Below are 21,749 nucleotides of genomic sequence, written 5' to 3' on the forward strand. Positions count from 1 at the left end.
TGGCAGCCAATCTGTGCTCAGCAAGGTCCCACAAACAGCAATGAGATAAATGTCCAGTAAATCTGTTCTTATTGTTCTGTAAGTGTGACCCTGAGCTTCCAGTTGCTTGGCACTTTAATTTTCCACTCCACTCCCTCTCTGATATCTCTGTCCTTGGACTCCTCCACTGTTCCAATGAAACTCAACGCAAGCTCGGCAAACAATGCCTCATCTTTCGTTTAGACACTTTACAGCCTTCTGGACTCAACATCGAGTTCCACAACTGCATAGCATAACCTCTGGCCATCTTTGGCCCCCTTTCCCTCCCCACATCTTTTCTTTCTTCTCTTTTTTTTCTCTTTGTCTATAATGGCAGCTGCCCATTACTACACCATTCACACACTATCCAGATTAACCTTTTTCTAACCTCTATCATTACCATTTCAATTCGGCCCATCATCCCTTTTGTCGCTCTAATCTCTCCTGCCTTCCACCCTATCACAGACCTTCCCTTTTGTTCTTTCTCCCCCTCCCCCTTTCAGTGCTTAAGAATGTGTTCTTTTCGAACATTCAGCAGTTCTGACGAAGGGTCATCGACTTGAAACGTTAACTCTGTTTCTCTCCACAGATGCTGCCTGACCCGCTGAGATTTCCAGCAATCTCTGTTTTTATTTCAGATTCCAGCATCTGCAGTATTTTGCTTTTGTTCTTATTCTTGTTGTTTCAGGGATAAACGCTGTCCAGGACATTGGGAGAACTGGCTTTCTCTTCTTTGAAAAGTGCCATGGGATCTTTTATGCCCACCTGAGAGGGCAGACAGGTCCTTGGTTTTACATCTCATCTGAAAGGTGACACACTTCCTCAGTAGTGAAGTGTCAGTCTGTGTAAATGGTAAACAACAGTGGTCCCAGCACAGATCCCTGTGGAACACCACTTCCACTTTATATCAGTCTGATAAAATATCTTTAACCCTGTCATATATGTAAGCTTGTATATACTTTGTACAGCCACCAGAGGGCTTATTCCCTGGAGTCCCAAGGGATCCCATAATCCCTTGGGAGCACAGGTACTTAAGGAGGCCTCACAGGCTGGAGAGGCACTCTGGAGACCTGCAATAAAAGACTTAGGTCACACTTCACTTTGAGCTCACAGTATCCAGTCAGACTCTTTATTCATACATAACAAACCCCTACTCTCTATTTTCTGTTTTGTAGCCAGCTTGCTATCCATTCAGCAACTTGCCCCCTGACTTCACATGCACTGACCTTAGTCATGAGTATCCCATGTGGTACATTATTTGAAGGTCTTTTGAAAATCCAAGAATACATCTACTGCATTACCCTTCTTCAAAATAGTCAGTAAGGTTGGTCAAGCACGACCTTCCCTTTTGAAATCTGTGCTGACTGTTCTTTATTATTAATCTTTAAATAAAGATTCCATTATCTTTCCATCACTGACATAAAGCTAACTGGTCTATAGTTCCCTGCACTTGTTCTATCTCCCTTTTTACGTTTCCGATAAGCTGCATGGCCGCGTGACTCTCTGCCGGTCCCGGCTTTTTCAACGTTAATGGGACGCGCAGCCCCTTAAAGGGGCCGTGCACTCAAAAAAAATACGTGAAACATTGTCCTCCAGTCCTCTAGCACAATACTGTTTCTAATCAACTTTTATCTATATAATAGTGCCTCTGCTATATCTTTCCTTGTTTCTCTTATTTGGAGAGGTTTTATCCTCTCCAATACTGAAAAATAGACAATATGAATAAATTTGCGAATAGATTCAGACAAAATCCTTACGAAAACCTATGTTACAATATTAAGATTCCATTTCAGATTTAAATTTTAAAATTCATGTCATTTATTTTGAAGGTTACAACAAATCTGTCACATCGTCTGCATGCCCGACACGAGACTCTCTAAGCAAGTGCTCCAGTCGGAACTCCTACTCGGCAAGCTGGGCAGAGGAAACACTTCAAGGACACCCTCAAAGCCTCCTTGATAAAATGTAACATCCCCACTGGCACATGGGAATTCCTGGCCCAAGACCGCTCAAAGTGGAGGAAGAGCATCCGGGAGGGCGCTGAGCACCGAGAGTCTCTTCGCCGAGAGCATGCAGAAACCAAGCGCAGACAGTGGAAGGAGCGTGCGGCAAACCAGGCTCCCCACTCACCCTTTCCTTCAACCACTGTCTGCCCCACCTGTTACAGTGACTGTAATTCCCACATTGGACTGTGCAGCCACCTGAGAACTCACTTTGAGAGTGGAATCAAGTCTTCCTCAATTTCAAGGAACTGCCTATGATGATGATGATGAGGGAGGGAGGGAGGGGTGGCAATGATAGCAGTAAGCTCTTCCTGATGGGCGGCCAGCAAGTTTCCAGCGCCCCGCTGGGGTTTTCGGGGGTCAGTTTCGGCGGGGCACAAAAGCATTACTGCCCAGAAGAGGCGAGCCGGTGTGTAACGACCCTGGGAGGGCGGATCGTAGGGCTGGGAAGAGATGGGGCTTGTATGGCTAGGGAGGGAGTGAGGGGGGGGTCATAGGGTTAGGGAGGGAGGGATCATAGGGCTGGGGAGGGAGGGGAGTAGGGCTGGAGGAGGTTACAGAGAAATGGAAGGGTAGGGCTATGGAGGGATTAAAACACAAGGATGAGATTTTTTAAATGCGAGACATTGGGGACCACAAGTCAATGTAGGTCTGCAAAGACAGGGGTGATGGGTGAGTGGGACTAGGTATGGTATGGAATACAGGCAGTCGAGTTTTGGATGTGCTGAGGTTTATGGAGGGTGGGAGACTAGCCGAGAGAGCAATGGAGTAATCAAGTCAGGAGGTGACAAAGACACGATTTTAGTAGTAGTTGGTCTGAGGTGGGGAAGAGGCGAGCAACGTTACGGAGATGGAAATAAGCAATTTTTGTGATGGAGAATAAATGGGGTCAAAAACTCAGCTTAGTATCAAGCAGGATGCTGAGATTGTGAACAGTCTGGTTCAGCCTGTGATAGTGGTCAGCAAGGGGGATGGAGTTAGTGGAAAGTTTGTAGTGGGAGCCAAAGAAAATGGCTTTGCACTTCCCAACATTTGGCAAGTGGAAATTGTGGTTCATCCAAAAGAGATGTAGAGGTGGAGCTATGTGTCATCAGCATACATGTGGACATGTATGCAGATTAGTTGCCCATGTAGATGAGAAAGAGGAAGGGGCCAAAGATAGACCCTTCACAGCCTCTCAAGATAATCAATCGTGCAGGGGTGGAAAGAGAAACCATCGCTAAAGATAATCGGATAGGTAAGAGGGCAACCAAGCAAGGGCAGTCTCACTGAGCTGGACAACGTAACAGAGGAATTGAGGTGTGGCCGACCAGGTTGAAGACTGCAGAAAGGTTGAGGAGGATGAGGAGGCACAATGCACCACGGTCACAATCACAGAGAATGCCATTCATGACCTTCGTTGGGACTGCTTTGGTGCTTTGGGAGGGACGGAAACTGAATTGGAGATTTAAAAATAGTGATTTGCAGGACGGATGGCCATAGAACTAGGAGGTGATAACACATTCAAGGACCCTGGAGAAGAAAAAGATGAAAAGATGTTGGAAACGGCATGGCAGTTAATAAGGACTGTAGAGAATAAACTGACCCAGAATAGATCAGACACAATTTTTCTAGTCTATTCAGTATCAAAGTGTAACACATGTACAATGCCATTTAACACATTTCAAACTTGCATGTATCAATCGAATTAGGATCATTTTTAGATATTGCATCATTTGGTGCACTGAATTTTCGCTGCAGGCACAGAATGGGGGAGCGGGGGGGGGGATAATTTTCAGTTTAGGTGCGGGCAGAAAATTGGTGATTGCAGCTCGGCTGTTTGTTTTCAATGAAGAAAGTGATAGTTGCTCTTGATTCCTGGAATATATTAGTTCCATTTGGGAGATCTGCATATTGACATTTTACAGCACAGTGAGCGACCTGAACATGCAATTCAAAACTATGGTAACTTATTAGGAGAGACCAGCTACATTGTTCTACAAATGGCAGGGTTTGAAAAGCGTAAACTAACACCATGGGAATGGTAGTAAATAGCAGAGGTGTAGCAATTAACCCTTTCAGGGATGAATGCATTCTGCAGCTTTCTAAAGATCTACCTTCTCTATTCTGTGATATGAAGTGACATTAATTTTGTGACATTATAGTGCTGACAACGCTCATCAGGTGTGACACAGCTGCCCCATTTTCACTCCACATATATAGGAAATTAAGACTTTAATGTAAATATTAATTGTTAGAATTTAAAACTATTTATAATTCACCTTGAGCTGCAGAGAACACACTACTACACAAATGTTTCCATGACAACTATCATGTTATAAAAACAGCGACACAAGTTCTCCCCTGCATGGAGGCCCCAACCTGTGAGGAAACACCAGCAGTAGGTTGGGGCCATAAAGGGCGAGCGGCCTGGGAGCAGCGTGGCAGCCCCTGGACCAGTCCAGGGAGCAACGCGAGCGAGTGCAAGACGGCGACGGCAGTAAAGAGGGCGACTTGATTGGACGTCATCAAGGTCCAGGTCAGTGATTGGAGCATGGGCAGATACAGCAGGAGTGCCGAGGTCGGAGCAAAAGAGCGGTGAGTGATCATGGAGCGACGTGATTGGGGCCCAGAAGAGGAGAGGGCCCAGGGGCAACACGTGCCAGCCCACACTGCGATATATGTGCGCACTAGGTCCGTGCTGCAGAGCTGGTCTCCAGTCATCTTGGTTAATCCTTGCACTGGACCAAGACCTAGCTCTGTCTAGCCCGTGTGGTGGCTGGTGTGCAACGGCCATCTCACGTTAAAAAAAAATCCACGCACAGGCATCTTCTGCCCTTCAGGATGTAGTTCAGGACCTGGAATATTAGGTCCTTCATTGAAATACCTGTGAACTCATCCCTTTTTGGCGTGGAAGCAAGTCATCCTCGATACGAGGGACCGCCTATGATGATGATACGGAAAGGCACTGCTGAATTCTATTGAATTCTAACAACATTGCCACTTGGGCAAGGTGTAGTGACTATGGAATCATACCCCCCCCCACCCAACTTTTCTTCCCACTGAAGTCAATGGAAAGAACATTTGCGTGTGGTGTATAATAGGAGTCTGATCCGCTACCATCTGTTTTGCACATCTGCCGAAATTGAATTTCCCCCCCCACATATAATGGGTGCCCATCATTTATCTGATATTTATTACACATGGTATCATCTCTAAATATTTTGCCACACTGAAGTAAAAATATGGGCATGATCTTCACCGCGCGGCTGATACAAGAGAAATGCAGGGAACAGCACCAACCCTTGTACATGGCCTTCTTCAATTTCACAAAAGCCTTCAACACTGTCAACCATGAGGGATTATGGAGTGTCCTCCTCAAATTCGGCTGCCCTCAAAGGTTTCTCCGTCTGCTCCATGGCCAAGCTGTGATCCTGACTAACGGATCCACCACAGACCCATTCCATGTTCAGACCGGGGTCAAGCAAGACTGTGTCATCGCACCAACATCTTCTCGATCGTCGTTGCTGCAATGCTCCATCTCACCCTCAGCAAGCTCCCCGCTGGAGTGGAGCTAAATTATAGGGAATCTGTTCAACCTCCGCCACCCCCAGGCCAGATCCAAGGTACTCCCATACTCCATCATCGAACTGCGTGGCCCCCGGCCTGCGAGCACCATCGGAGCAGGCCGGGGAGCGGAAGGAGCAGCGTGGCGGCATACCATTCCAGGGAGCAGCACGTGCTGGCGCAGGAGAGCAACGACAGTGAAGAGGGATGTCACCAAGATCCAGGTCAGTGATTGGAACGTTGGCAGGTACAGCAGGAGTGGTGAGGTCGGGGCAAAGGGGCGGCGAGAGATTGTAGAGGGACGTGATCGGGGCCCAGGAGAGGCGAGGGCCCAGGGGAAGCACGGGCCAGCTCACACTGTGACATGTGTGCGCACTAGGCCCATGCAGCAGAGCTGGTCTCCAGTTGTCTTGGTTAATTCTTGCCACTGGACCAAGACCTAGCGCTGTCAAGTCCATGTGGTGGCTGGTGTGCAATGGCCACCACACGTTAAAAAATCCACGCACTGGCATCTTCCACCCTTCAACATGTAGTTCGGGATCTGGAATATCAGGTCCTTCATTGAAATACCTGTGAACTTTTTTGACATGGAAGCAAGTCATCCTCGATTCGAGGGACTGCCTATGATGATGACAGTACGTAGACGATGCCTGCATCTGCGCACACTCGGAGGCTGAACTCCAAGCCATCGTCAACACCTTCACCGAGGCATACAAGAGCATGGGTCTTACACTAAACATCCGTAAGACAAAGGTCCTCTACCAACCTGCCCCCGCCACACAGCACTGCCCTCCGGTTATCAAAATCTCCGACGAGGCCTTGGACAATGTGGACCATTTTCCATACCTTGGGAGCCTACTGTCAACAAGGGCAGACATCGATGACGAAGTCCAACACTGCCTTCAGCGTGCCAGTGCAGCCTTCGGTCGCCTGAGGAAGAGTGTGTTTGAAGACCAGGACCTCAAACCCGGCACCATGCTCATGGTCTACAGAGCAGTAGTGATACCCACCCTCCTACATGGCTCAGAGACATGGACTATGTACAGCAGGCACCTCAAAACTGGAGAAGTACCAGCAACGCTGCCTCCGCAAGATCCTGCAAATCCAATAGCAGGATAGGCGCACAAACGAAAGTGTCCTTGTTCAGGCCAATATCCCCAGCATCGAAACACTGACCACGCTCGATCAGCTCCGCTGGACGGGCCACATCATCCGCATGCCTGACACGAGACTCCCAAAACAAGCGCTCTACTCGGAGCTCCGACACGGCAAGCGAGCCCCAGGTGGGCAGAGGAAACGTTTCAAGGACACCCTCAAAGCCTCCTTGAAAAAATGTAATATCCCCACCGATACCTGGGAATCCTTGGCCCAAGACCGCACAAAGTGGAGGAAAAGCATCCAGGAAGGCGCTGAACACCTCGAGTCTCTTCGCCGAGAGCAAGCTGAAGCCAAGTGTCGACACGGTAGGAGTGCGTGGCAACCCAGGCACCCCCACCCACCTGTTCCTTCAACCATCGTCTGCCCCACCTGTGACAGAGACTGTAGGTCCCACATTGGACTCTTCAGTCACCTGAACTAATTTTTAGTGTGGAAGCAAGGCATCCTCGACTCCAAGGGACTGCCTATGATGATGACACATGGTATCATCTCTAAATATTTTACAACACTGAATTAAAAATGAAGTAAAAATATCGTATGAAGTATAGACGAGGAGAAAGTATGAAAGAAAAAACAATCAAGCCCAACTGCCTGTGTACAACAGGTATCGTCATGGGCTCCTCCAAACGTGTTTAAGATAGATGAATAATTGCAGCTAAAACTTACAACAGAAACTCCAAACAATCACCCAATCTAATATTACAATCTACATTCTATTAATGACCAGTATGTGTATGAAAATCTAAAAGAAATAAATAACATTAATATGGTGAGAAACAGATTAGTCTACAGGCGGGTGAAATATGAAAATATTCATAAGTAGTCCACTGAATATATAGTTTATTTCACAATCATCCCTCCAAGCTACTTTATATCATTGTTTATTCATTATTGATCTCTGGCAGATAAACAATATGCTCCCAGACTACGGACAATGCCAAAATAAAATCAGATAATTTAGTCGCTGATTTATGTATCCATCTTTACTGAAAAGGGCATGCTTAAGCCAGCCACTTGGAGGAGGATGAGAAAGGACTGGGATGTCTTACCCACCAATAATTCATCACTCCATGTCAGGATCACCAAACCTATGTTTTGCACCTACAAAATTACAAAGCTGAAATCAAGAAATAACCATGTGGGGCATTGTGTATGTGGGACCAGAACCTAGCATGCAGTGATGCAGCTCTGATGCACTACATCTCACATGGTTTATGCTTTAGTAACTTCTATTTATATACAACAAATAAAAAAAATCTACCTTCAATACTAAAAGAATAAAAATAAGCCAAGCACTGCAACATGGTTGGTGCAAACAAATAAAACATTCCTTTGTCACAAGTCTGTGCAATGCAGCCATCACCACACCAAATAGGACTCAATAGTGCTGAGGTCTAGGCTCTGTATTAAATGAGCAGTTATGCAGAAGTTCATTTGAAAGAAAGTTACTTGGGGCTTATAATGCAGCTTGTAAACCGAGAAATCAGATGTGATGGCACAAATTTATTTTATGTCTGCCATCATAGTGCAGGTATTACATTAGATCACCTACTCTGTCCCCATGAGCATTAAGCTTACCAGAGTGTTCTCTATTTTATTTCCCACACCAGCTATGCAACCTCCAGCATTAGTACTAAATTAGGAGCAGTTCGGTGCGATGGAGAAGTGGGTGGAGACTGGCTAATATTATTTCACATAGAATCCTTTCAGCCAAACCGAAATAACTTTTATCGAACAGTCTGGGCTGGATTTGAATCCTGTTCCAGAGGTGAATAGGCACACTGCATCACCCAGTTTCTATTGATACTCTTTTCTTGGAGTATGAGCTTCCTTATTTTGTGATTCATCTTGCTTTTTATTAAAAGCTATGAGCATTTTCTCAACTGTTGCATTTTCTACCAATAACTTTTATTCACCATCAGTCCACCATGGTTCAATCTTTCTGTCCTTCCCACTCTACTTGAACGCAGCACACAAATTCTAGAACTGAGAAGAGGACTGAAATAACAATACATACCAACTGCCAATACATAAGAACATAAGAATTAGGAGCAGGAGAAGGCCATTCGGTCCCTCGAACCTGCTCCGTCATTCATTAAAATCATGGCTGATCTTCTACCTCACACTTTCTTGCACTATCCACATATTCCTTGATTCCCTTAATATCCAGAACTCTATCGATCTCTGTCTTGAATATACTTAAAGACTAAGCCTCCACAGCCTTCCGGGGTAGAGAATTCCAAAGATTCACCGCCCTCTGAATGAAAAAGTTTCTCCTCATCTCAGTGCTAAATGACCAACCCCTTATTCTGAGACTATGAACCCCTGGTTCTAAACTCTCCAGCCAAAGGAAACATCCTCCCTGCATCTACCCGGTCAAGCTCTGTAAACATTTTGTATTTTTCAATGAGATCACTTCTCATTCTTCTAAACTCGAGAGAATATAGACTTAGTCTACTCAATCTCTCATCGGACAATCCTCCCATCCCAGGAATCGGTCTGGTGAACCTTTGTTACACTCCCTCTATGGCAAGTATATCCTTCCTTAGGCAAGGTGACCAAAACTGTTCAAAATAGTCCAGGTGCGGTCTCACCAGGGCCTTATATGATTGCAGTAAGACGTCCTTACTCATACTCAAATCCTCTTGTAATAAAGGCCAACATACTATTTGCTTCCTTAATTGTTTGCTGTACTTGCATGTTAACATTCAGTGATTCGTGTACAAGGACATTCAGGTCCTTCTGAACACCAACTTTTCCCAATCTCTCACCATTTAAAAAATACTCTGCTTTTCTATTTTTCCTACCAAAGTGGATAACTTCACATTTCTCCACATTATAGTCCATTTGTCAAGTTCTTGTCTACTCACTTAGCCTATCTACATCGTCTTAAAACCTCTTTGCATCATAGAAACTTAGAAAATAGGTGAAGTAGGCCATTCGGCCCTTCGAGCCTGCACCACCATTCAATATGATCATGGCTGATAACGCAACTTAAATACCCCATTCCTGCTTTCTCTGCATATCCCTTGATCCATTTAGCCGTAAGGGCCACATCTAATTCCCTTTTGAATATATCTAACGAACTGGCCTCAACAACTTTCTGTGGTAGAGAATTCCACAGGTTCACAATTCTCTGAGTGAAGAAGTTTCTCCTCATCTCAGTCCTAAATGGCTTACCCCTTATCCTTACTCTGTGACCCCTGGTTCTGGACTCCCCAACATCGGGAACATTCTTCCTGCATCTAACCTGTCCAATCGCGTCAGAATTTTATATGTTTCTATGAGATCCCCATTCATTCTTCTAAATTCCATTGGATATAAGCCTAGTCGATCCAGTCTTTCTTCATATGTCAGTCCTGCCGTCCTGGGAATCAGTCTGGTGAACCTTCGCTGCACTCCCTCAATAGCAAGAATGTCCTTCCTCAGATTAGGAGACCAAAACTGTACACACTATTCAAGGTGTGGCCTCACCAAGGCCCTGTACAACTGTAGTAAGACCTCCCTGCTCCTATACTCAAATCCTCTCGCTCTGAAGGCCAGCATGCCATTTGCTTTCTTTACTGCCTGCTGTACCTGCATGCCTACTTTCAATGACTGATGTCACCCAGGTCTCATTGCACCTTGCCTTTTACCTCCTCACAACTTACATTCCCACCTAACTTTGCATCATCAGCAAATTTGGATACAATGGACAAACATTCAATTCGCTGCAGAGTATGTTCCACAGATGTTGTACCTGGTTACTGTTTATCGTACACATATTGTTATGATCCAGAATGCACTGCCTGAAAGAGTGGTGGAGACAAATCCAATAGCAACTTTCAAAAGGGAATTGGATAGATACTTAAAGGAGAAATTTGCAGGACTATGGGGAAAGAGCAGGAGGAGTGGGACTAATTGGATGGTTCTTTCAAAGAGCCGGCACAGACACAATGGGCCGAATGTCCTCCTTCGGTTGCTGTATGATTCCATAATTCTATGAAATCAAAATCACAGTTTTAATGATTATACACATTCACCAATAATTACACAATTTAAAAAGAGAAAGCAAAGGGATTTCTAAAACAGCAATGACTGTTCAGACTCATTTAGAAAATGTTCTCTAGTTTCAAGATGGCTGTGTTAATCTGCAAATCGTAGGTCAATTCTGCACACATTTTTTCTGTGATTAAGTTTTTGATACATGACATTAATTAATAGCCTAGTTTAAAATAAACAATAATAATTTGAAGAAATTAAATAATTATGTTGAGAGTGACAGGAAATAAAAAAATCATCCTAAATTCTGACAGACCTGCCTCTATACAATAGGGAGCTGCAGTGCTGAAGAAAAAAAGTCCTGCTCCAAGAGACGGCTGGAGTGGTTACACAGTTCACTACTACCATCTAGTGGGCAATATCGAAGCACTGTGATTGTGCAACACTAGGTTCATATTAGGTAAAATAGAAAATCCCAAACCATTTTCTGTCTCCATCACTTCTATTCACCTCTGCCAGTGAGTCTCTTTTTGGTAGGTTTAATGTTAGTTTTAACATTTATTTACAAATTTACAAATTTATTTACAGTATGCCCACCTTCTACACAACACACTGCAGGACTTAAATTTCTTCCACAACCTACCAAAACTGCAACAAATTTAAGTAATTAAAAAATACATTGCATAAAATTTTCATACTTTAGAAACTCTTCCTTTGAATTTCCAGAAATAGAAATTCTTACCAAATTGGTTTAAATTCCACAAATAATCCTTGAAGATAATAAACTAATATAATTTTATGCCAAGTGGGTTAATTGCTCAACATGGATTAACTTAAATGTTATCCTAAAATGTTACAATAGACACAAGAAACAAACAAAATATATAAATAAAGGTTCAAGTTAAGCTCAAGTATCTCCCCATGTCCATCCCCCTTCTCAGTACTGGACTGAAATGTGAGGCGACAGCTGATTATTTATTTATTGCTCAGGAAGGTTTACCAGTCATTTTGAACATTGTACATACAACAGGCCCTTTTTAATGTTAGATCTCCTGTGGCATTGCTCACAGAAAAGTCATGTAAAGCTACATATAGAAGTAGATATATAAAATCTCTATTTCATATATATTACATATATCTCCCGATCACACTGTAACTTTGTTGGAAGATTTGCGGAAACTCTGAAGAATTGGCTTAACAGCTGCTTACGCTATTCCTCTGGGGTTTCTGCCAATCTTCTGCTGAAGTTACGCAGGATCTGGATAATGTTGCTCATGGGGAGTTGGACAAGGTATTTGATAACGGGAGAAGGATTACACGTCGTCATGGAGAATGCATCATTGTGGCGATATATTTTAGATGTTTTTAGGAATTTTCACTTTGGACGCGAACGGAAAACTGGCGGTTGCGGATTGACCTCCCGTCAATAGAAAGGAACATCGGGTGGGGTGTATAACGGGTAGTGGATTCACTTCCACCAGTATCCTGCCCTGCTAAAAGTGAAAATGACCACAATTGGTATAAAGAAAATAAATTAATATGAAATAAATTAAATGGCAGAGAGAAATTTTATAGAAATTAAAATAATTAATTGAAAAACTGCATGAAACTGTATGTTGGAAGGTTTTATATCATGAGGTTTCTAAATAAAAGGAATCAGAGTTAATATAATTAATTTGAGATCTATGAAATAGGCTATTAAAATGTATTGATTATACATAATTTGTGTATAGTAAATATTTATGTAACATGTATTGGGTTTAATTTTACAATGTACTTTTTATACAGATATGTAATAATCACATAAATATAAAACTCCAGAAATGTTTTATCAGTTTCTGTGATGGGCAGAAGGGTGTGCTTATTTTGCTGAAAGCACGAAAGTAGCTGCATCATGAGACAGGGGCTTGGGGCAGAATGGAAGACTTGTTTTCAAAGGCGTCAGACGTGTAAAGTTGGATATGTGATGGATGGAGATAGGTTGGGAAGTAGTGGGGAGTTATGAATTGTCGAAGGAGGAAACAATGGGGCTGTGGAGAAGTTGGTGATGATGGTAGAGGTCGAGTGGCTGAGAATGGTGAAAGGGAGAAGGTTTGGGGAGGAAAGAGGAGACAGAATGTTAGGGGCTGCAGAGAGTTTGATGGTGCGAGCAGTGTACATGGAAAAGATTGGTAGGATAAGGTCTGAGTGGGAAAGCGGGCGTTAATGAAATAATGAAGACGAGGGAATGGGTATGGAGGAAATACATTTATAAAACACTGGGGAGGAGAGCCTTGGGCTCAGGAGTTTTAAGATGCCTCGATTTAAAAAAAAATAAACACTGAGAACAGGACTAAAAAACACAAATATTGGGAATACGTGTAAAAAAAAACAGCCCAGTGGTCATGAGTTGAAAAGAAACACAAGCAACAGCAGCAGGATAAAAAAAATACAAAGCGCTGGGGGCTCTGCCCCAATGACGATTGTTTGCCTTGTAAGCGACAGATGAAGGTTCCGTTCTTTACAAGTCAACCAAAAAACTCCCAGACACAATGGTGACCTGAATCAACCAAGCCTCTGCTGGCCCCCATCAAGGAAAATGGTGGAACCGCTAATGGTATTTCAGCCTAATGATCTTTTACACGAGTTAGCATTTCTATTGAAATTCAGTTAGAAGTGCCATTAAAAGGCACCAATGGACTTTGCTTCCATTTTGCATAGTTTCTGAAGACAAGCAGCTTAAAAATGTAGATTACATATATACATATATAATAAGATCTTATTGTATTTATTCTGTTAACTTGCCAATCTTGTGGTGGGCGAGACTTGGCACTGCGGTAGGCAAAAACATTGCTCTGGGAGCTAGGTTTGAATTAGCACAGACTACAGGGAAGAGCTTCCTCTTGCTGTACAGTTGAAAGAGTCCCATAGGATATAAATTAAAGTCGTCTTAACAGTTTCTGGAGGGCAGAAGTCCACATTAATAATAATTTAGCACTAATTGGCAATCTCATTCACAGATCGAAATGGTGGCTCTTAGAGCAGAGGTAGCAAGGCTCTTCTTCTAAGGCTGGGGTTAAGGCAGTGAAGCAGGAAGTGTATGCTGCATAACCCGACTAGGAAGTGCTTAAAGATGACAACAGCCAAAAAGGGAATAAATTGTGCATTTCCTAGCAGTTACATCCCTCACTGTGAATTGCACAAAAGATTCAAATGATGCACACGTTTCAAAGTTACCAATGTTGAAAGCTCCATTAGTACAGAAGAGAGTTTAATGGTATACAAAAATAAATTCTAACAGACCTTAACTCTATAGACTTCATCTCATTTCACACCTTGTAACAACCTGGGTAAAACAAGGGTAACCAGTGGATGTGGTGTACTTGGACTTCCAGAAGGCATTTGACAAGGCGCCACATAAAAGGTTACTGCACAAGATAAAAGTTCACGGGGTTGGGTAATATATTAGCATGGATAGAGGATTGGCTAACAAATAGAAAACAGAGTTGGGATAAATGGTTCATTCTCGGGTTGGCAATCAGTAACTAGTGGTGTGCTGCAGGAACCACAACTATATTAATGACTTGGAAGAAGGGACCAAGTGTAACGTAGCCAAGTTTGCTGATGATCCAAAGATGGGAGGAAAAGCAATGTGTGAGGAGGACACATAAAATCTGCAAAAGGACATAGACAGGCTAAGTGAGTGGGCAAAAATTTGGCAGATGGAGTATAATGTTGGAAAGTGTGAGGTCATGCACTTTGGCAGAAAAATCAAAGAGCAAGTTATTATTTAAATGGAGAGAGATTGCAAAGTGCTGCAGTACAGCGGGACCTGGGGGTACTTGTGCAAGAAACACAAAAGGTTAGTATGCAGGTACTGCAAGTGATCAGGAAGGCCAATGGAATCTTGGCCTTTATCGCAAAGGGGATGGAGTATAAAAGCAGGGAACTCTTGCTATAAGTTGTACAGGGTATTGGTGAGGCCACACCTGGAATACTGCATGCAGTTTTGGTTTCCATATTTACGAAAGGATATACTTGCTTTGGAGGCAGTTCAGAGAAGGTTCACTGGGTTGATCCCGGGGATGAGGGGGTTGACTTACGAGGAAAGGTTGAGTAGGTTGGGCCTCTACTCATTGGAATTCAGAAGAATGTGAGGTGATCTTATCGAAACGTATAAGATTATGAGGGGGCTTGACAAGGTGGATGCAGAGAGGATGCTTCCACTGATATAGGAGACTAGAACTGGAGGGCATGATCTTAGAATAAGGGGCCGCCCATTTAAAACTGAGATGAGGAGAAATTTCTTCTCTCAGAGGGTTGTGGATCTGTGGAACTCACTGCCTCAGAGAGCTGTGGGGGCTGGGACATTGAATAAATTTAAGACAGAAATAGACAGTTTCTTACAAGGATAAGGGACAGGCCATTTAGGACTGAGGTGAGGAGAAACTTCTTCACTCAGAGTTTTTAACCTGTGGAATTCCCTACCGTAGAGAGTTGTTGATGCCAGTTCATTGGGTATATTCAAGAGGGAGTTGGATATGGCCCTTACGGCTAAAGGGATCAAGGGGTATGGAGAGAAAGCAGGAAAGGGGTACCGAGGGAATGATCAGCCATGATCTTATTGAATGGCGGTGCAGGCTCGAAGGGCCGAATGGCCTACTCCTGCACCTATTTTCTATGTTTCTATGTTACAGGGAATAATGGATTATGGGGAGCGGGCAGGGGGGTGGACCTGAGTCCATGATCGGAATCAGCCATGATCGTAATGAATGGCGGAGCAGGCTCGAGGGACCGTATGGCCTACTCCTGCTCCTATTTCTTATGTTCTTTCTAGCCATTATTACTCTGAAATTATATTAGGAAGATATCAGTGTATTTGTAATATCTGCAGTACAAATACAATTGTCAGAGTTTACATTTTTGTTTTCTTTTCTCTATTATTCCATAATATGCATTTTACTCACTTAGTCCAGATGATGGATGTGTCCCTGAGGTCCTCAGACCAAATTCTGGCCGTCCAGTCCCCAACTGTTAGAAAGTTCTTTGGGTAAAAAGGGTTTCTCTGCAGAGCGTAGACTGGGCCGTGATGGCCAGTGAAGGTGGATACAATCTTCTCAGCTGGTAATTTTCCTTTTCGATTCCCCAGTATTATGGCACCTTGTTCTGTCCCTACCATAAATTTGGTTGGCTATAGAGACAAAACACAATTACAAAACCCAATAACAATTCATGAATACTTCAATTTCATTAAACTTAAATTGAATTTTTCTAATCTTCAAATTTAACCAAATAAAATCCAGTGATAAAGTAGAAGAATGATCGTGAGATAGGATTTTGAATATTTGCCATCTTCCTATACAGATTACTCCTGATAATGTGAAATTGTTTTTTGTGTTTAAAAAAAAAAATTAAGCAACTTAAGTAGCACAGCAAAATGGAAATTTAGTGCTACCAGATAATTTGAATTAGACTTTTAATTTAGAGCTGTAGACCTTAGTACTTTTTTCATTAGCTGACTTTGCACACTATTGTAGCTTATGCTGTAACATTTTAGCACTAAAAATATGTAAATGACTTTCCAAATGCAAACTGTACTTAAAGTTAGCAGGCAGAAGGACTCCTAATTGTCAAACCAATCCAAACCCAGAAAACTGGAGGGGATAATTCATTTGCAGCACTTGCCTGCATAATGCAACAAGGGAGTGGGACTAATTGTTTCAACTATAAAAAAGAGCCTTGTAATTCTACTAGTCATATTTGAAAAATGTGTACTTGCTTATGCCTATATGCTAGTAGAATCCATACATTTTTGACAGTACCCTTTCTCACAGCTGAAGAACCTGGACAAACTATATGAATGAGTGACTAGAGATTGTAGAAGTTAAAGAAAATGTGCATTCCATTGCTGCCCATCTCCTATTTGCAAAACTCTGATGGTTTTGATTTTCCAGATTTCCTGTTTATTTCTCACATACAAAAACTCCTGGCCACACATTTATCAGCAGCTTAAAACGAGGGTAATTGGGCTGCAGACTTCTATGTGATTTTCATTCGTGGAAAGAAAGAATGGAACATACTTACAAGTAAGCAAAATATTAAAATTTGACTTGTCTATTGGGTTGCATTGGTACAGGGATAATATTACCCCAATTTATTTTTGGTAGTTATTAGCTTTTCTTAGCTTTCCTATGCCACACACCATTCCCCAGGTAGGCTGCTGCCAGGCTTCTGTTAACGTTGAATGAAAGCATTTCACGTGAGATATGTGAAAACAGCTCCAGTAACCCAACTGCTTCCCCTCCTCCATCTCTCTTCACAAACCACTCGTTTCAACTTTAATATTCCAATTTTCCCCCCCAAAAGTGAAATGCTACTTTAAAGAAGCACATTTCCTTCATTGCTGGTGAAATTTGTGACACTGAAACCTGGTTTTAAGACAAAGTACCTATATAGCAAGTAATTAATTACCATGGTGGGTTCAAACTCCAGTGAAACGCCTCCATATGCAATATCCGGATTGTCTTTCTTTGTGATGTCCAGGATGAGTCTCTCTACAGGTTCACTCATTTTCCGGATATCCCACCACAGCACCTACAGACATTAGACCACACTGTAACATTCTTGTTCTAACCATTGGATGACATATTTACCCATGAATAAACTATGATTTTGATTTATGTTAGAAATTAAGAGTTACCTAAATACATATGATTATGCGAATGAAACTGTGACACGAATAATGCTATGTTTACATGGTTGTGTTAGAACTGGAGACAAGAAGTCTCCTCAGGCTGGTATTAGAATGGCTCGATAGATGCTTGGAATGTGCAAATGTTTTGGTTTTCTGCGGATGTTGTAGCATTCTGCAATGTAACAGCAATATACAATCTTCTTGTTGTCAAGTGATTATCGGTTGTTTTTAAGTTAAGATTTGAACCTTGTTTATGTATCTTATGTATTCTGCTAAGGTAGGAATTGAAGTTAGCTTAACAGAACTGCTTGCGAAGATAAGTAAAAGTTAATTAGTATAGAAAAATTTAGAATGGAAGGAATTTGAGGAGGTTAAGGTAAACACAATCTCAGAATGGAGCAGATTGCTAGGTCGTAAAAGAGATAACGACCGGTTGAAGTGAGACAGCTGGGGTTTGGGCCAGGCCTTGTACTAATTGTACCCGAGAGGATAGGAACCAGGGAGATGAGACACAAATTTCAACGGAAGAACCTTCAGAAAGTATAAACAGGAAAGACACGTGAACAAGATCATGAGACATCTTTAGGGAGGGCTTTGTTTCAAGAATTGAGACAAAGAACTCGACCCCGCATTGGGAACTGGGTTTTTAGAGGAACCTCTATTGGTCAAAGGTCTTGTCAATATCCCATTTCAGGCGTACTCCTAAAAAGAGAATAAAAGTCACCTCCTGAGGGCTTGTCCCCACAGCAGGTGGAGGGGAGAACTATACAGAAGTTGGGCTGGTCAAAAGCTTTTTTGAGTGGTAGAAGGCTCTAAACGAAATGAAGAGAGGCCGCTCAGAGAACTGCTCATGTATGCCAGCCGTCTGTCCCGCTATTTGTCACGGTCGCATATTTTTGCTGCATAACTAATGTGTTATATTCCATCTTAAACTCTGATTAAACACAATATGCCCACCATATTGGTTTGCAGTCGATCCAGATTATTTAAAGTGACCAGGGATAGCCATAAGCTGGTTATTTCTAACATTTAGTAGCAATATTTTGTTCCCCAAAAATCTTAAATATATGAAGAATAAAGATTTTGATGGTATTATAGAACAAAGAATTGATTTATGTATCACTTTTCACAACATTAGGTCATCCCAAAGTGCTTCACAGCCAATAAAGTACTTTTGAAGTGTACTCACTGTTGTAATGAAGGGAAACATGGCTGCCAGTTTACGCTAAGAATGTTTCACAGACAGCAATGAAATAATGACCTTATAATCGCATTTTGGTCACGTTGGTTGAGGGACAAATGTTGGCCAGGACATCAGATACTTTCTTGCTTTTTTTTGTTGAGCAGTGCCATGGAATCTTTTGCATCACCTGAGAAATCTGGTTATTTTTCCTCTCATGAAGTGCTTACCATGTGATCAAATGATAATGAAGAGAGTTTTCTAGTAAATTCCTGTAAGGGTTGCGCATTTGCAATAGAAACATAGAAATTTACAGCGCAGAAGGAGGCCATCTCGGTCCATGCCGGCTGACAAAGAGTCGCACGGCCCTTGGTCAGCAGCCCTAAAGGCTACATACAAACCTATGAACAATGACAGAAAGGCAAAGAGCATCCAAACCAGACTGCCTCACACAACTGTGACACCCCTAATACTTAAACATTCTACACTCCACCCCAACCAGAGCCATGTGATTTCCTGGGAGAGGCAAAAACCAGGTAAAAACCCAGGCCAATTTAGGGAGACAAAATCTGGGAAAATTCCTCTCCGACCCATCCAGGCGATCAAAACCAGTCCAGATCACCCTGGCCGTATTCTATTCCCTGCAGTACTTACCATTATATCTGCTGCGTCCAACAAAAGGTCATCCAGTCTAATCCCAATTACCAGCTCCAGGTCCGTAACCCTGCAGGTTACTGCACTTAGAGTGCCCATCCAACCATCTCTTAAACGTGGTGAGGGTTTCTGCATCCACCACTCTTCCAGGCAGCGAATTCCAGATCCCCACAACCCTCTGCGTAAAGAAGCCCCCCCTCAAATCCCCTCTAAATCTTCCACCAACCACCTTAAAATTATGTCCCCTCGTAATAGATCCCTCCACCAATGGAAATAGACCCTTACTATTCACTATGTCCAGGCCCCTCAATATTTTGCACACCTCAATAAGGTCTCCACTCAACCTCCCTATTCCAATGAGAACAAACCCAGCCTATCCAATCTGTCCTCATAACTAAGATTCTCGATTCCAGGCAGCATCCTAGTAAATCTCCTCTGCACCCTCTCTAGTGCAATCACGTTCTTCCGAGAATATGGCGCAGTACTCCAGCTGTGGCCTAACCAAAGTATTATACAATTTAAGCATAAGCTCCCTGCTCTTATATTCTATGCCTCAGCCAATAAAGGCAAGTATTCTGTATGCCTTCTTAACCACCTTATCCACTTGGCCTGCTACTTTCAGGGATCTGTGGACAAGCACTCCAAGGTCCCTTTGTTCATCTACACTATTAAGTGGCCTACCGCTTAATGTGTATGCCTTTTCCTTATTAGCCCTCCCAAAGTGCATCACCTCACACTTCTCTGAATTAAATTCCATTTACCACTGTTCTGCCCACCTGACCAGTAGATTGATATCCTCCTGCAGCCCACGACTTTCCTCTTCATTATCAACCACACAGCCAATTTTAGTGTCGTCTGCAAACTTCTTAATCATACTCCCTATATTCAAATCTAAATTGTTGATATATATCACAAAAAGCAAGGGACCCAGTACTGAGCCCTGCGGAACCTCACTGGAAACATCCTTCCAGTCACAAAAACATCCATCAATCATTACCCTTTGCTTCCTACCTCCAAGCCAATTTTGGATCCAACTTGCCACTTTGCCTGTATCCCATGGGCTTTAACCTTCATGACCAGTCTATCATGTGGGACCTTATCAAAAGCCTTGCTAAAGTCCATAGCATAGCATAGACTCCCAAAACAAGTGCTCTACTCAGAGTTCCTTCACGGCAAATGAGCCAAAGGTGGGCAGCGGAAACGCTACAAGGACACCCTCAAAGCCTCCCTGATAAAGTGCGGCATCCCCACTGACACCTGGGAGTCCCTGGCCCAGGACCGCCTTAAGTGGAGGAGGTGCATCCGAGAGGGCGCTGAGCACCTCGAGTCTCAACACCGAGAGTATGCAGAAATCAAGCGCAGGCAGCGGAAAGAGCGTGCGGCAAACCAGTCCTACCCACCCGTTTCCTCAACGACTATCTGTTCCACCTGTGACAGTCTGTGGCTCTAGTATTGGACTGTTCAGCCATCAAAGAACTCATTTCAGGAGTGGAAGCAAGTCTTCCTCGATTCTGAGGGACTGCCTAGGATGATGATATACTACATTGTACGCACTACCCTCATCGACCCTCTTGGTTACCTCCTCAAAAAATTCAATCAGATTAGTCAAACACGATCTTCCCTTAATAAATCCATGCTGACTGTCCCTCATTAATTCTTGCCTTTCCAAATGTAGATTTATCTTGTCTTTCAGGATTTTTCCAATAATTTTCCCACCACTGAAGTTCGGCTTTCAGGCCTGTAATTACTTGGCCTATCCCTTTCTCCCTTCTTAAACAAGGGTACAACATTAGCAGTCCTCCAATCCTCCGGCACCATGCCCAGATCCAAAGAGGACTGGAAAATGATGGTCGAGGCCTCTGCTATTTCCTCTTTTACTTCACTCAATGGCCTGAGATGCATTTCAAAACTGCTAAACCTCTTAATACTTACTTTTCACTATATTTATTTCATCCAAAATATCACACCCCTCCTCGATAGCAGTATCTACATTGCCCCTTTCCTTTGTGAAAACAGATACAAAGTATTCATTAAGAACCGTACCAACATCTTTTGCCCTCACACAAAGATTACCCTCATGGTCTCTAATAGGCCCCACCCTTTCTTTAGTTACCCTCTTACTCTTAATGGGCTGAAATTTGACCCCTGACGATTTTTGGCGCCCTCATCCGAGGTGCACTGCTTTTGTCTGCCCCCAAGCATGCCGAAAATCTTCCTCCCGATTCTGGCCATTCCCCAGCCTCTCCTCGGTGGTGGCATAGCGTAGCCCAGTGGATTGGGGGTGGAGCCAGGTCCCGGCACTGGAAACAGTGCCGGGACCTCTGCACATGCGCACGAGAGTCTGCGCGCATGTGCAGTAGCTCCTGGCCAGGCCGAATCTGTGAGTGCGCGCTGCAGGCTGTGTGGGAGGGGCCGAAGCATGCCGTCACTAGCCCTGGCCGAATGGGCTCCCTCATCGGCAGCCCGCTGCGTTCCCTAAGATAGGACTTCTATTTTTTATTTATTATTTAACAATTGATTGATTGCTTATTACTTT

General features: G+C 43.3%; 1 protein-coding gene across 2 annotated transcripts in view; it reads right to left on the reverse strand.

The window, feature by feature from the left end:
- dnai2b (dynein, axonemal, intermediate chain 2b) overlaps positions 1-21,749 on the reverse strand; it is an 89,690-nt gene that overhangs the window by 30,844 nt on the left and 37,097 nt on the right. For both annotated transcript variants that reach the window (XM_070857682.1, XM_070857683.1), the window contains exons 9-10: positions 17,157-17,279; positions 15,653-15,876 (exon numbers count right to left, since the gene is read on the reverse strand). In XM_070857682.1, the coding sequence (XP_070713783.1) occupies positions 15,653-15,876; positions 17,157-17,279 (347 nt within the window). The remainder of the gene's footprint in view (positions 1-15,652; positions 15,877-17,156; positions 17,280-21,749) is intronic.

The sequence above is a fragment of the Pristiophorus japonicus genome, chromosome 16 (genome assembly GCF_044704955.1).
Source record: "Pristiophorus japonicus isolate sPriJap1 chromosome 16, sPriJap1.hap1, whole genome shotgun sequence".
NCBI lineage: Eukaryota > Metazoa > Chordata > Chondrichthyes > Pristiophoridae > Pristiophorus > Pristiophorus japonicus.